At 38.9% G+C, this 13,531-nt stretch overlaps 1 protein-coding gene across 4 annotated transcripts in view; it reads left to right on the top strand.

Annotated features, from left to right (window-relative positions):
* The window catches only part of PRKN (parkin RBR E3 ubiquitin protein ligase), a 1,413,696-nt gene that overhangs the window by 662,684 nt on the left and 737,481 nt on the right, over positions 1-13,531 (top strand). For all 4 annotated transcript variants that reach the window (XM_021936901.1, XM_017957438.1, XM_017957437.1 and 1 more), the window contains one exon: positions 12,920-13,003. In XM_021936901.1, coding sequence (XP_021792593.1) covers positions 12,920-13,003 — 84 coding nt within the window. The remainder of the gene's footprint in view (positions 1-12,919; positions 13,004-13,531) is intronic.

The following is a 13,531-nucleotide window of genomic DNA, read 5'->3' as shown; positions in this document are numbered from 1 at the left end:
TACAGGCCTGAGCCACAACCCCCAGCCATGAATTAAAAAATAAACATTTAAAAAAAAAACTCTTAATTTTTTCCTTACATAAACCATCCTGGATTTTTCATTTTTGTTAAAAATTATTCATGGAATAGATAAAATTAATAGTGGGAGTGGTGGGATGGGCTATTTTGAAAGAATATTCAGCTAATAATCATAGGCAATTTACAAGAGACTTCCTCTAGGTCCCTCTATTTTACTTGCACTAATTTTGCTCCATCAATAAAATAAACAGCCATTAAGTGGCAAACATGCATGGGGCAGTGGAAGTACAGTCACACATTGCTGAACTGTGGTGGGATAGGTTCTAACAATGTGTTGTTAGGTGATTTCGTCATTGTGTGAACATCACAGCGTGTGCTTAGACACAGCTAGATGCTGTAGCCTACCAGACACTAGGCTTTCAGAGCGGTAGAATAGGCCTGCCTATTGCTCCGAGGCGGTGAACGTGGACAGCATGTTACTATATTGAATACTGTAGGTAACAGTAACACAGTGGTAATAATTTGTGCATCTAAATATACATAAACAGAAAAGGTACAGTAAAAATATAGTATAAAAGATTTAAAAAAGAATTTTTTTAATACCCCTGGATATGAATAGAACTTGCAGTACTCTCAGTTGCTCTGGGTGAATCAGTGAGTGAACTGTGTATGAATGGGAAGGCCTAGGACATTATTGTACACTGCTGCAGACTTTATGTATACTTAACACTTAGCCTACAATAAATTTCTTCTTCAGTAATAAATTAACCTTAGCTTAGCGTAGCTTTTTTTTTTTTTTCTTTTTTTAAATTTTATTTGATTTGATTTGATTTTTTGAGACAGAGTCTCGCTCTGTCGCCCAGGCTGGAGTACAGTGGCGCGATCTCAGCTCACTGCAGGCTCCACCTCCCGGGTTCACACCATTCTCCTGCCTCAGCCTCCCCAGGTAGCTGGGACTACAGGCCTCCCAAAGTACTGGGATTAGAAGTGTGAACCACCGCGCTGGGCCCATTGTTTTATTTATTGCCATTTAAACATTTGTTGTTGTTGTTAAAATGAAAAGACAAACATGTAAATTAGCCTATCAATATCACTGTCTTCCATCTCCACATGTTGTCCTCTTGGAAGGTCTTCAGGGGCAACGTCATGCATGGAGCTGTCATCTCTGAGGATAACCATGCCTTCTTCTGGATACCTCCTGTAGGACCTGTCTCAGGCTATTTTGCAGTCCACTTTAAATATATATATGAGTATATGTTAAAATAATATAAAATGATGATAAATACGTAAACCAGTTACATTGTCATTTGTTGTCATTATCAAGTATTATGTGCTGTGCATGACTGTGCATGCTATACTTTTGTACAACTGGAAGTACAGTAGGTTTGTTTACACCTGCATCACCACAAACAAGTGAGTAATGCATTGTGCTGTGACGTTATGATGGCTAGGCTGTTACTAGGTGATAGAAATTTTTCAGCCCCATTATAATCTTATGGGACGACTGTGAATATGCTATCTGTTGTTGACCAAAATGTCATTATGTGATGTGTAACGGTACTGTAGAACTGTCCTGGCGGGGAGCGTTTGGTATGCTGGGAACGGAAACAGATATCAGTGAGTTTGCAGCTAGTGGGATGAGGTTTGCTTTTCAGAGCAGTAGAATAGGCCAATATTGAAGTCAGTAGAAGATACAGGCAATGAAGGCACCCAAGCTAAAGAACAATATGCATATTGTTCTAGCACGCAAAGGATTGCTGATATTTTCAGCCATAGCTGTGCTCACAGGTAGCAGTTGTGGTACTACACGAGGTGTTGGGATATCAATAAAGTGTATCCTTTCAACTTTTGAACCAAGAGGGAAATGGATGTTGGGTCACCAGCCTCCATGTCTGCCATGTGACTGGTGAAGGTAGTCTGGGGAATTTGAGCACAGGTTTGCAGTCCCAGCAGCCTGCCCACTCTCTTCCCTCTGGCTGAAGTGACGCACTCATCATGCAGAGAGTTTATGGACGACGTTGTGGATGAGTGAGTGAGGCGGGTACTGAAGAAGGTGGGAGCTGCAGTTCTCTGAGCAAAGAGAGGCATGTGGGGGAAGAAAATTGTTCCCCTGAAAGTATTACTATTTCAAAAAGTTAAGAATGTCAATGATTTATAACCAAGAGCTTATTTGTTCTTCAGCACCAATCTTTTCCACTTCATTTGATGAAATCCATGTACATTGATAGAACAATTTTAAGAGAAGTTGCTTTTCTTAAGTCCAAAACATCGATCAAAAAGGAGGATAAATGATAAAATAATAATTTGGGGAAATTCTTGCAGAAACCTGTGAGAAACTTAAAATACTTTCAGAATAAACTGTAGCTGGTTTAAATCCTTGATAAGAATGCCCAGATAACTACAAATTCAGTTAGCTTTAATCTAAAATTAAGACTTCCTCTTCTCTCTGATTAGATCATGAAGAAACAGGCCTGTATGATTTTTAGAGGTAATTGGACTTTGATTATAACACAATCAGAGGGAAAGATAGAAGAGAGGAAACAAGAAAGAGGCATGGAATATCTGGAAGTGAAAAGGCTCAGAGGGAAATTTCACTGATACACATCTATATAATGTGTATTAAACCAGACCATGTTAAAACAAAATAAACAAATTAAAAAACATATATGTCTTTGCCAACATACTTGTCCAAGGACAAAGTGACTCTTGTTTTGGCCAAACCTTTTTTGGATTAAGAAGGCCTTCCTCGCCTGGACGCAGTGGCTCACACCTGTAATCCCAGCACTTTGGGAGGCCGATGCGGGCGGATCACTTGAGGTCAGGAGTTCAAGACCAGTCTGGCCAACATGGTGAAACCCCATCTCTACTAAAAATACAAAAATTAAGTGGATGTGGGGGCACATGCCAATAATCTCAGCTACTAGAGAGGCTGAGGCAGGAGAATCACTTGAACCCAGGAGATGAAGGTTGCAGTGAGCCAAGGTCACACCACTGCATTCCAGCCTGGGCAACAGAGCGAGACTCTGTCTAAAAGAAAAAAAAAAAAAGGCTTTCTCTTTTTATGTCTGCAAACCCCAGGACAGTAAGGGGCAAGAATAAGAACCCCTGCCCGCAATATGTACAGTCCAGTGAAAAGATAGGGGATAAATGTACCTTATAAATATGTGGTAGCATCATTAGCTCTGAGTTGGTTGGAATCCTGCTTGTTACATACGTGTTTAATGTTTCATTGGGGGGCCTAAGTTCTGTTGCCCTTTAAGACTCTTGAAAAACTCTTTTCCTTATAGTCCCTGCTAAGTCATAATCTAGCCAGCTTCTCACTTCATTCAGTGCTACATGCCTTTCTCACCTACACCACTCCAAAACGTTGAGATTTTCTCCAGTGGTCAAGATAGCCCAGATTGATGATACATATTCATGGGCAGTACGTTATATAAAAGCAATAGAAATAAATACAATGGGAACTTTTTATAATTTTAACCGTAATCCAATGTTATTTGTACCTTTCCGTTTCTGAAAAGTAAATGTGGGCGATTGAGTTAAGTTTTAGTTGGGGATTTAGAGTACTATAGTACACACCGAAATGTGATGTGTTATTCATAAAGCTTAATTTTGAGAACTAAATAGTAATATTTCTATGATGATGATGGTATCTGGGCATTCACTAGAAATCTAATAAACTTCTTATCTCATTTAATAAGCATAGTTGAGTTCCAGTCATAATTATCAAGATAATAAAGCCAGCTGAGATAACTATGAATCTTTATATGATAATAAATGTTATTCAAATAGATTTACATGCCTTGAATTGAAATGAGTGCTACCATCTCAACAGCTAGAAACATATTTTGCTGCCTGAAACTGCCTCTAATCTGAGCTACGGCAAACTTTCCTCCATGCAACAGCCAGATTATTTTTAGTAAAGGAAGCTTGAACAGATGAAGATAATCATATGGTTCTCCTAAATTAAATCTGTTAAGAGTGCGTTAATGTGAATCACCAGATCTGTAAGGCTTTATTGTCTCCATTGTTTAAATTCTATGAAACGGAACAACAACAAAAATCACTGCTATTTAAATTCTGCTATCCCTGTAATGTACCTACAGCAAGGCTGTCAACACATAGTAATATAATTGAAGGCATCTTGTGGTTCAGGAATAGTCTGGTGACTGGAAGTTGTAAAAGGGAAAACAGGTCATTGGCATTTCATGCGTTTAACATGGGTGCACCCTGCATGGAGGGACTCGGTAAATAATGGTGGTGATCGACTGTGTCAAAACCCAGTGGAGCTGCATGTTCGTGGAGGAAGTCACTTCACTTACACTAATGAGAAATATTCTTAAGTGATGTGACTTTTTTCTCTCGTGATAATTTTCTCAGAGTGGGTAAATTCTGGTATTGAGATTAGATTATGAAATGCTTGCTTTTTATGATACCAAATCCATTTTCGTGTTGGAAGTGAATTATCTACAATATTGTTTTAAAAGCTGTAGAAGGCTGGGGCAGGGCATCAAGCCTGTAATCCCAGCACTTTGGGAGGCCAAGGCAGGCAGACAGCTTGAGCCCAGGCGTTCCACACCAGCCTGGCCAACATTCTGAAACCCTGTCTACACAAAAAATATAAAAATTAGCCGGGTGTGGTGGAGCACGCCTGGAGTCCAGCTACTCAGGGGGCTGAAGTGGGAGGATCGCTTGAGTCCGGGAAGTTTTGGCTGCAGTGAGCCATATCGCGCAACTGCACCCCAGCCTGGGCGACAGAGCGAGACCCTGTCTCGGAAAACACACAAACAAAACAAAACAAAACATAACAAAACAGGAAACCCAAAGCTATAGAGGTAGTACTTGGGAAAACCTTCAATACCAGCTGAGATGTTCAAGTTAGGCCACCATTGAGTTAACTCGGCAGTACTGAGTGATCAATACAGGAATAGACGCTTGCTCTGGTTAACGCTGAGGCCAACAGCAGCGGCAGCATTGTTTTAAGTTCACTTTTACTTCAAAGTGGCCCCAGGTTTGGGGTTGTTATGAAGTGCGGTAAGCGTGAGTCCACTTCTCTCTCCTATCAGATGGTTTCAAGACTACCCCTTGCTCCATTCATTCATTTACTAATGCCTGTGTGACCTGTTTGCTATAGCTTCAATGGGTTTTCACATTATTAGCTCATTTGTTATCTTATTTGACCCTGAGCTGTACCCACATTTTACAGATAAGATAGTGAGTCATGAAGATGTTAAATCAATGAGGTGAAGCTCAAGTGAGATTACATCCTGAATATAGATCTTCTGAGTCTTTCTCTACTGAGTTCTTTCCATGATCACATTGTTCTCCTACTGTGGTTATTCAGTGTATGCACTAATATTCACTCTGTGTGTGGTATTTTGCTAACTGCTTTATCTCATTTAACGACCAGTTCTGTTTGTTAGGTGCAATTGTTATTTCCACATTATATATCATCAAATTGATGTTCAGAAACACCCCCATCCTTACCTGGCTGGTAGTGACCATTAGATTCGAAACCCAGTCATTCTGATACCAAGACACAAAACCACTGTTTATCATGTTGACATCCTCATTGCTGTGACATCAGGAACTTGTATACATTACATTCACATCTCCGTCATAATTGAATTTTGTTATCAAGACTAGTGGTATGGATGGAGATATTTAGGGAATTGCACTAATAAAAATGGACTATTTATGGATTGTCAGTATCTGAGAAATCATCTTGTTTGGGATCTATATTCCAAGAGTCATTCTCAGGGCTGGTGGAATTTGCTCCTGTTCTCCATGCTCACAATACTTCTTCTTCCTGCAAAACCTGATGCTCCTCATTCCTCTGCTCTCAGCTTAAAACACAGCTCCCTCAGAAGTCGAAGTCTCTCATCCCTCCAATTTATGCTCAAAGAATCTAAGTATTAATTGCCTGTTTATTTATTTATTTATTTTTTATTTTTTATTTTTTTGAGATGGAGTCTCACCCTCTTGCCCAGGCTGGAGTGCAGTGGCACGATCTCGGCTCACTGCAAGCTCTGCCTTCCGGGTTCAAGCGATTCCACTACCTGAGCCTCCCAAGTAGCTGGGATTACAGGCATGAACCACCACGCCCAGCCTGTTTAATCACTTTTATCCTCCTGATGTTCAAAGTCTTTTTCAGTATTCCATATCCACAATCCAGCAAAATGTGTGTCACTTATTAGATGCTGATTATTTGTTGAAGGAATTAATAAATCAGTGACTTGAAATTAGAAACAATTAATGCTCTTTCAGAACTTTATGATAGTATTTGGTAGTGATTTCAAACACTAGGAAGAATGAAGGGTGTCTTTGAGAAACTAGAGTAATTAAGTAAAATAGGTTGACTGTGGTGGTTCAAGCCTGTAATCCTAGTACTTTGGGAGTCTGAGGTAGGCAGATCACTTAAAGTCAGGAGTTAAAGACCAGGCTTGCCAGCATGGTAAAACCCCATCTCTACTGAAAAAATACAAAAATTATTTTTTTGTGTGGATTTTATTTTTTTGTATGTATGTATACAGTTGTATGTATTATTTTTTATATGGATGTAGTGCCATGTGCCTGTAATCCCAGCTACTTGGAGGCTGAGGCACGAGAATTGCTTGAAACTGGGAGACGGAGGTTGCAATTTGCCAAGATCGTGCCACTGCACTCCCACCTGGGCAACAGCTCGAGACTCCATCTCAAAAAAAAAAAAAAGAAAAGAAAAGAAAAAGAAAAAGAAATTCAGTGAAGCCACTGATAAGTTCACAGATACTGTCTTCACATGCCCAAGTCCTGATGGAAATTTAAGAGGGATCCTAATGACTATCGGAGAACCAGCAGAATTAGTGCTGTTGTATTGCTTATGTGTCTGTAAACTATATTCCTTGAGATACGCTACTGTTTCATGTTATTTAAATTATCTAAAGGCCTTTAATAAAGAATATATTACTGAGGTATTTTGAATAACAATAAAGGAAAATCAAAATGGGCCACATTGTCAGAAAGTGGGGAAAATGCTGGGAATAGAGTGACAAGAGATGAGGCTAAGAAGACCTGATCCACTAGGAAGGTGTTTGGTGCTGTCTGTGCCCCCATTTCAGAGGTACGAGGAGGAGCTGGTACCATTCCTTCTGAAGCTATTCCAATCAATAGAAAAAGAGGGAATCCTCCCTAACTCATTTTATGAGGCCAACATCATCCTGATACCAAAGCCTGGCAGAGACACAACAAAAAAAGAGAATTTTAGACCAATATCCCTGATGAACATCGATGCAAAAATCCTCGATAAAATACCGGCAAACCGAATCCAGCAGCACATCAAAAAGCTTATCCACCATGGTCAAGTGGGCTTCATCCCTGGGATGCAAGGCTGGTTCAACATACACAAATCAATAAACGTAATCCAGCATATAAACAGAACCGAAGACAAAAACCACATTATTATCTCAATAGATACAGGAAAGGCCTTTGACAATATTCAACAGTCCTTCATGCTAAAAACTCTCAATAAATTCGGTATTGATGGAACGTATCTCAAAATAATGAGAGCTATTTATGACAAACCCACAGCCAATATCATACTGAATGGGCAAAAACTGGAAGCATTCCCTTTGAAAACTGGCATAAGACAGGGATGCCCTCTCTCACCACTCCTATTCAACATAGTGTTGGAAGTTCTGGCTAGGGCAATCAGGCAAGAGAAAGAAATCAAGGGTATTCAGTTAGGAAAAGAAGAAGTCAAATTGTCCCTGTTTGCAGATGACATGATTGTATATTTGGAAAACCCCATTGTCTCAGCCCAAAATCTCCTTAAGCTGATGAGCAACTTCAGCAAAGTCTCAGGATACAAAATTAATGTGAAAAAAATCACAAGCATTCTTTTACACCAATAACAGACAAACAGAGAGCCAAATCATGAATGAACTCCCATTCTCAACTGCTTCAAAGAAAATAAAATACCTAGGAATCCACCTTACAAGGGATATGAAGGACCTCTTCAAGGAGAACTACAAACCACTGCTCAGTGAAATAAAAGAGGACACAAACAAATGGAAGAACATACCATGCTCATGGATAGGAAGAATCAATATCGTGAAAATGGCCATACTGCCCAACATTTATAGATTAAATGCCATCCCCATTCACCTACCAATGACTTTCTGCACAGAATTGGAAAAAACTGCTTTAAAGTTCATATGGAACCAAAAGAGAGCCCGCATTGCCAAGACAATCTTAAGCCGAAAGAACAAAGCTGGAGGCATCACGCTGACTTCAAACTATACTACAAGGCTACAGTAACCAAAACAGCATGGTACTGGTACCAAAACAGAGATATAGACCAATGGAACAGAACAGAACCCTCAGAAATAATACTACACATCTCCAGCCATCAGATCTTTGAGAAACCTGAGAAAAACAAGCAATAGGGAAAGGATTCCCTATTTAATAAATGGTGCTGGGAAAATTGGCTAGCCGTAAGTAGAAAGCTGAAATTGGATCCTTTCCTTACTCCTTATATGAAAATTAATTCAAGATGGATTAGAGACTTAAATGTTAGACCTAAAACCATAAAAACCCTAGAAGAAAACCTAGGTAATACCATTCAGGACATAGGCATGGACAAGGACTTCATGTCTAAAACACCAAAAGCAATGGCAACAAATGTCAAAATTGACAAATGGGATCTAATTAAACTAAAGAGCTTCTGCACAGCAAAAGAAACTACCATCAGAGTGAAGAGGCAACCTACAGAATAGGAGAAAACTTTTTCAATCTACTCGTATGACAAAGGGCTAATATTCAGAACCTACAAAGAACTCAATAAAATTTACAAGAAAAAAGCAAACAACCCCATCAAAAAGTGGGCAAAGGATATGAATAGACACTTCTCAAAAGAAGACATTTATACAGCCAACAGACACATGAAAAAATGCTCATCATCACTGGCCATCAGAGAAATGCAAATCAAAACCACAATGAGATACTATCTCACACCGGTTAGAATGGCAGTCATTAAGAGGTCAGGAAACAACAGGTGCTGGAGAGGGTGTGGAGAAATAGGAACACTTTTACACTGTTGGTGGGAGTGTAAACTAGTTCAGCCATTGTTGGAAACAATGTGGCAATTCCTCAAGGATCTAGAACTAGAAATGCCATTTGACCCAGCAATCCCATTACTGGGTATATACCCAAAGGATTACAAATCATGCTGCTATAAAGACACATTCACACATATGTTTATCACAATAGCAAAGACTTGGAATCAACCCAAATGTCCATCAGTGACAGACTGGATTAAGAAAATGTGGCACATATACACCATGGAATACTATGCAGCCATAAAGAAGGATGAGTTCGTGTCCTTTGTAGGGACATGGATGCAGCTGGAAACCATCATTCTGAGCAAACTATCGCAAGAACAGAAAACCAAACATCGCATGTTCTCACTCATAGGTGGGAACTGAACGATGAGATCACTTGGACTCAGGAAGGGGAACATCACACACCAGGGCCTATTGTGGGGAGGGGGGAGCGGGGAGGGATAGCATTAGGAGATATGCCTAATGTAAATGACGAGTTAATGGGTGCAGCACACCAACATGGCACATGTATACATATGTAACAAATCTGCACATTGTGCACATGTACCTGGAACTTAATAGAAGTATAGTAAAATAAATAAATAAAAGAAAAGTAGGTTATAAGCAAAGAGGCCAAAGGTATGTAAAGATATTGATATATATTCCAAAAATGTATGTCCATACAGATTTCTTGTAGCAAAATCTTAACTTGGTGCCTCTTTTCATAATTAGTAAATTTAGTTACTAATTTCCTACCCACCAGATAGGAAAGTGTCCACCATCCTGGCATGATGGTGATGTCTGTCTGACATCTGCCTCTGAAGGACAGAGATATAGTTAGCAAGGATATCACTATATTTCATGGTAAAAACAGTAAATAAAAAAAGCTTACTCATTTGACCTGTATTTTTTAAAAACTGTGTCTGAAAAGTAAACAAAACAACAAATACTTCTATGATAAATTGACTTTGTTACTTTGAAACTTGTAGCCTTGGACATATCTCTTAGCATCTCCAAACCTTAGTCTCTCCATCTGTAAAACAGGCTGTGGTACCGCCTGCCTTGCTTTGTTTCTGGGTCACCAGAGATAAGGTACATATGGTATTAACTGTGGCTTCTGGCAAGTGGCATGTATTCATTATACAATTGCTCTTTTTAGAAAGCTAAGTCATCATGTGCATGTCACATGTGATCTGCTGAAATAAGGATGGACTCTAGAACACATTTGGTAAAGATTTTCATCAAAATGATCAATGATTTCTTAAAAGTTAGGGTTTCCTGGTCAACTTCTATAATTGTAAAAACTCGTGAACTTATAAATAAGGTTTTATTCCCTGATATATTATAAGTAATATTTTACTTTTGTCTTCCAATCGACTTGTTTATCTTCCTATGTCAACATCCTCATGTATGTGAAAGAAAATTCTTGTTGGTTTTTAGATCATAGAATATTGTTACTGTTTTGTGTGTTCCATTGATTTTTCTATGAAAACAGTTAATTTAATTGTAATAATAGTGACCATTGGGTTTGACAGTGAACATCTTAAAAATTCAAAGTAACAGTGACGTATGTAATGTGACAGTTCAGTTTTTCTCTCATGTGAAAATTTACACCGGTGGTTCAAGGCTGCTATGGCACTTCATGGTGACAGGAACCCAGACTCTTTCGATATTGTTGCTCTGCTGTGTATAACCTAAACTTGTGGTTCGAGATGCACTATGTATATTACAAACAGGAGAGAAAAAAAAGTGGATGATGAAAAGGACAAGTAGAAGTTTCTACAGGACACTTCTGTTGTTCTGTAAATATGACGTATTGTTGTGTAACTCAGTAGATCTCTTTTCATTTCTGAGTCTGTGCTATTGTGTGATACCCCATAGTTTATTCTAGTCACTGTCAAAGGACATTTGCTTGTCTCCAGGTTTGGGTTAACATGAGTAAGGCTGTGATGTTAGATTCTTATACGAGTCTATGTTGCTGTATGTGTGCATATATTCTCATTTTCCTTGGACCAACACCTTGGAGTGACAGTGCTGAGTCATAGTTATGTTTAACATAATAAGAAATTCCAGGGCTGGGCGCTGCGGCTCTAGCCTGTAATCCCAACTATGAGAGGCCGAGGCAGGCGGATCTTTTGACGTCAGGAGTTCCAGACCAGCCTGGCCAATGTGGTGAGACCCCGGGTCTACTAAAAATTCAAAAATTAGCCGGGTGCGGTGGTGCATTCCTGTAATCCTAGCTACTCGGAAGGCTGAGGCAGGAGAATCACTTGAACCCAGGAGGCAGAGTTTGCAGTGAGCGGAGATCTCGCCACTGCACTCCAGCCTGGGCGACTGAGTGAAACTCTGTATCAAAAAAAAAAAAAAGAAAGAAAGAAAGAAAGAAAATCCAAAACCACTTTCAAATTAGTTGTTTTACATTTCCACCAATTACATGTGAGAGTGTTTGTTAATCTTTATCCTCACTGACATTTAGTATTATGATAGTGGCTAAGATGTGAAGTCAAGTGAAATTGTATCTTGTGATTTTAACTTCCATTTTCCTGATTATTAATGATGTTGACCATCGTTTTATATAATTATTGGCAACTTATACGTCTTGTTTTGTGAATAGCCTGTTCAAATTTTTTGCGTATTTTTAACTTATGTGTTTGTGTCTATATTATTAATGTGTTCTTTATATTAGCTCTGAGATTATTTGACAATTATATGTATTATTAATATTTCCCAAGTCTGTGGCTTGTATATTCATATTTTAGTGTTTTTGATGAGCTTTAATATTCATTGAAATTCAATTTATACATTTCTTTATGTGGGGTTAGAGTCTTCTGTGTCCTTACAAGGAAGTTCTACCTGTTCCAAGGTTATAAAGATGTTCCCTTTATTTTTCTGTATGGAGTGAGATATTTATATTCACTTTTTAAAGCAACATTTGCTACAGAGATTCTCTGTCTCTTATTGAGTTTCCTTGTCAACTTCTCAGTTCATTTTTTTCCTCACTCACTTTATTGAGAATAATTTGTGTAAATAGACTTCCTCCATTTGAAGGGTACAATTTGAGGAGTTCTGACAAGTACATAACAACATAAAGCCACCAGCACAGTCATGATAAAAAACATTTCCATAGCCCCTCTATTTGTCTGCCAGGACTGCCATGACAAAATACCCCAGACTGGAAAGCATAAACAATAGAAATGCAATCATTGACACTGATAATTCATTTTAAGTGATCTTCTCTAATTTAAAAGAAGTGTTGCTGTTATTTGAATTTTTATTTCTTTGATGCCTAGGAAAGTTTGCTGAGCACCCCCTCGATGCCAGGCCCTTCTGTAGGTGTTAGGATGCCTCAGGGAACAGAGTAGACCAAGTTGGCTTTTGTGTAGCTGTGGTCAGTAGGGACAGACAGCCCTTGCTCTGTGCTGGGCCACTGCATTAGTGGGGTTGGGCGGGACGGTGGTGATAATTATTATGAAGAAAAGGAAGCCCGGAAGGGCAGACAGCGAAGTGGAGCAAAGTCAGGGATGGCCTTTCTAGTAAGGCAGCATTTAACCTCAGCCCTAGGGGAAGGCTACAAGTGGAAAATGAACATATTTGGAGCAAAACGTCAAATACAGTCTTTGTATATTGATGAATATAGTTTTGACCTAGCAGATCTGTTGAAAGAGTCAGGAGGAACCCCAGAGTCTGCAGACCACACTTTGAAAATTGTACCCCACGAATTTCACTATTATGTTGTAATACAAGCGGACATAGTTTAGAAAATGGCTTAAGGAGAACATTTCTATTATAACTCATATAAGAATATCTTGTTGTTTTTTCCCAAAGGGTCCATCGTGCTGGGATGATGTTTTAATTCCAAACCGGATGAGCGGTGAATGCCAATCCCCACACTGCCCTGGGACTACTGCAGTAAGTACCTGGTCGCATTCATTCCTCTTATTGCGAGAAAATGATGGCATCTTCACTGTTTGCTAGGAAATTAGAGACAAAAATGTCAACTGACTGTTCTTCCATCTAATAATGTTTACCAAAATTGTTATGATATTCAAATATGTTAATTACATTCACCAAAAATCCAGCCTGTGACCCTGCCTTCCAGGGTCGCTTTCCTAGTGACTTAACAATTTTGGGGACCGTGTAGAAATGTGTCAATTTTAACTCCTTACAAAGTTACATCCATAGAAAGAAAAGGAAACGCAAGAGAAGGAGAGCCAGTTCAGAGCTTCCAAAAGAAAAATAACAAAAGTATAAGATTCACCTTTTTACCTGCTCCAGTGATATTTTATATTTATATTCCCCATAATTAAAAATTGATTTTTTTTTTCTGCTTTATCTCCTTCTACCTTTCTTTAGTAGTTTTCTGACATAGTGGACTATTACAAAATATAGTATGAGTGGCCGGCTCTGAAATCGAATTACCATCCTCTGTTCTTTGTT

This window comes from Papio anubis, chromosome 6, assembly GCF_008728515.1.
Source record: "Papio anubis isolate 15944 chromosome 6, Panubis1.0, whole genome shotgun sequence".
Lineage (NCBI taxonomy): Eukaryota > Metazoa > Chordata > Mammalia > Primates > Cercopithecidae > Papio > Papio anubis.
This window is presented reverse-complemented; position numbering and strand designations above follow the sequence as displayed.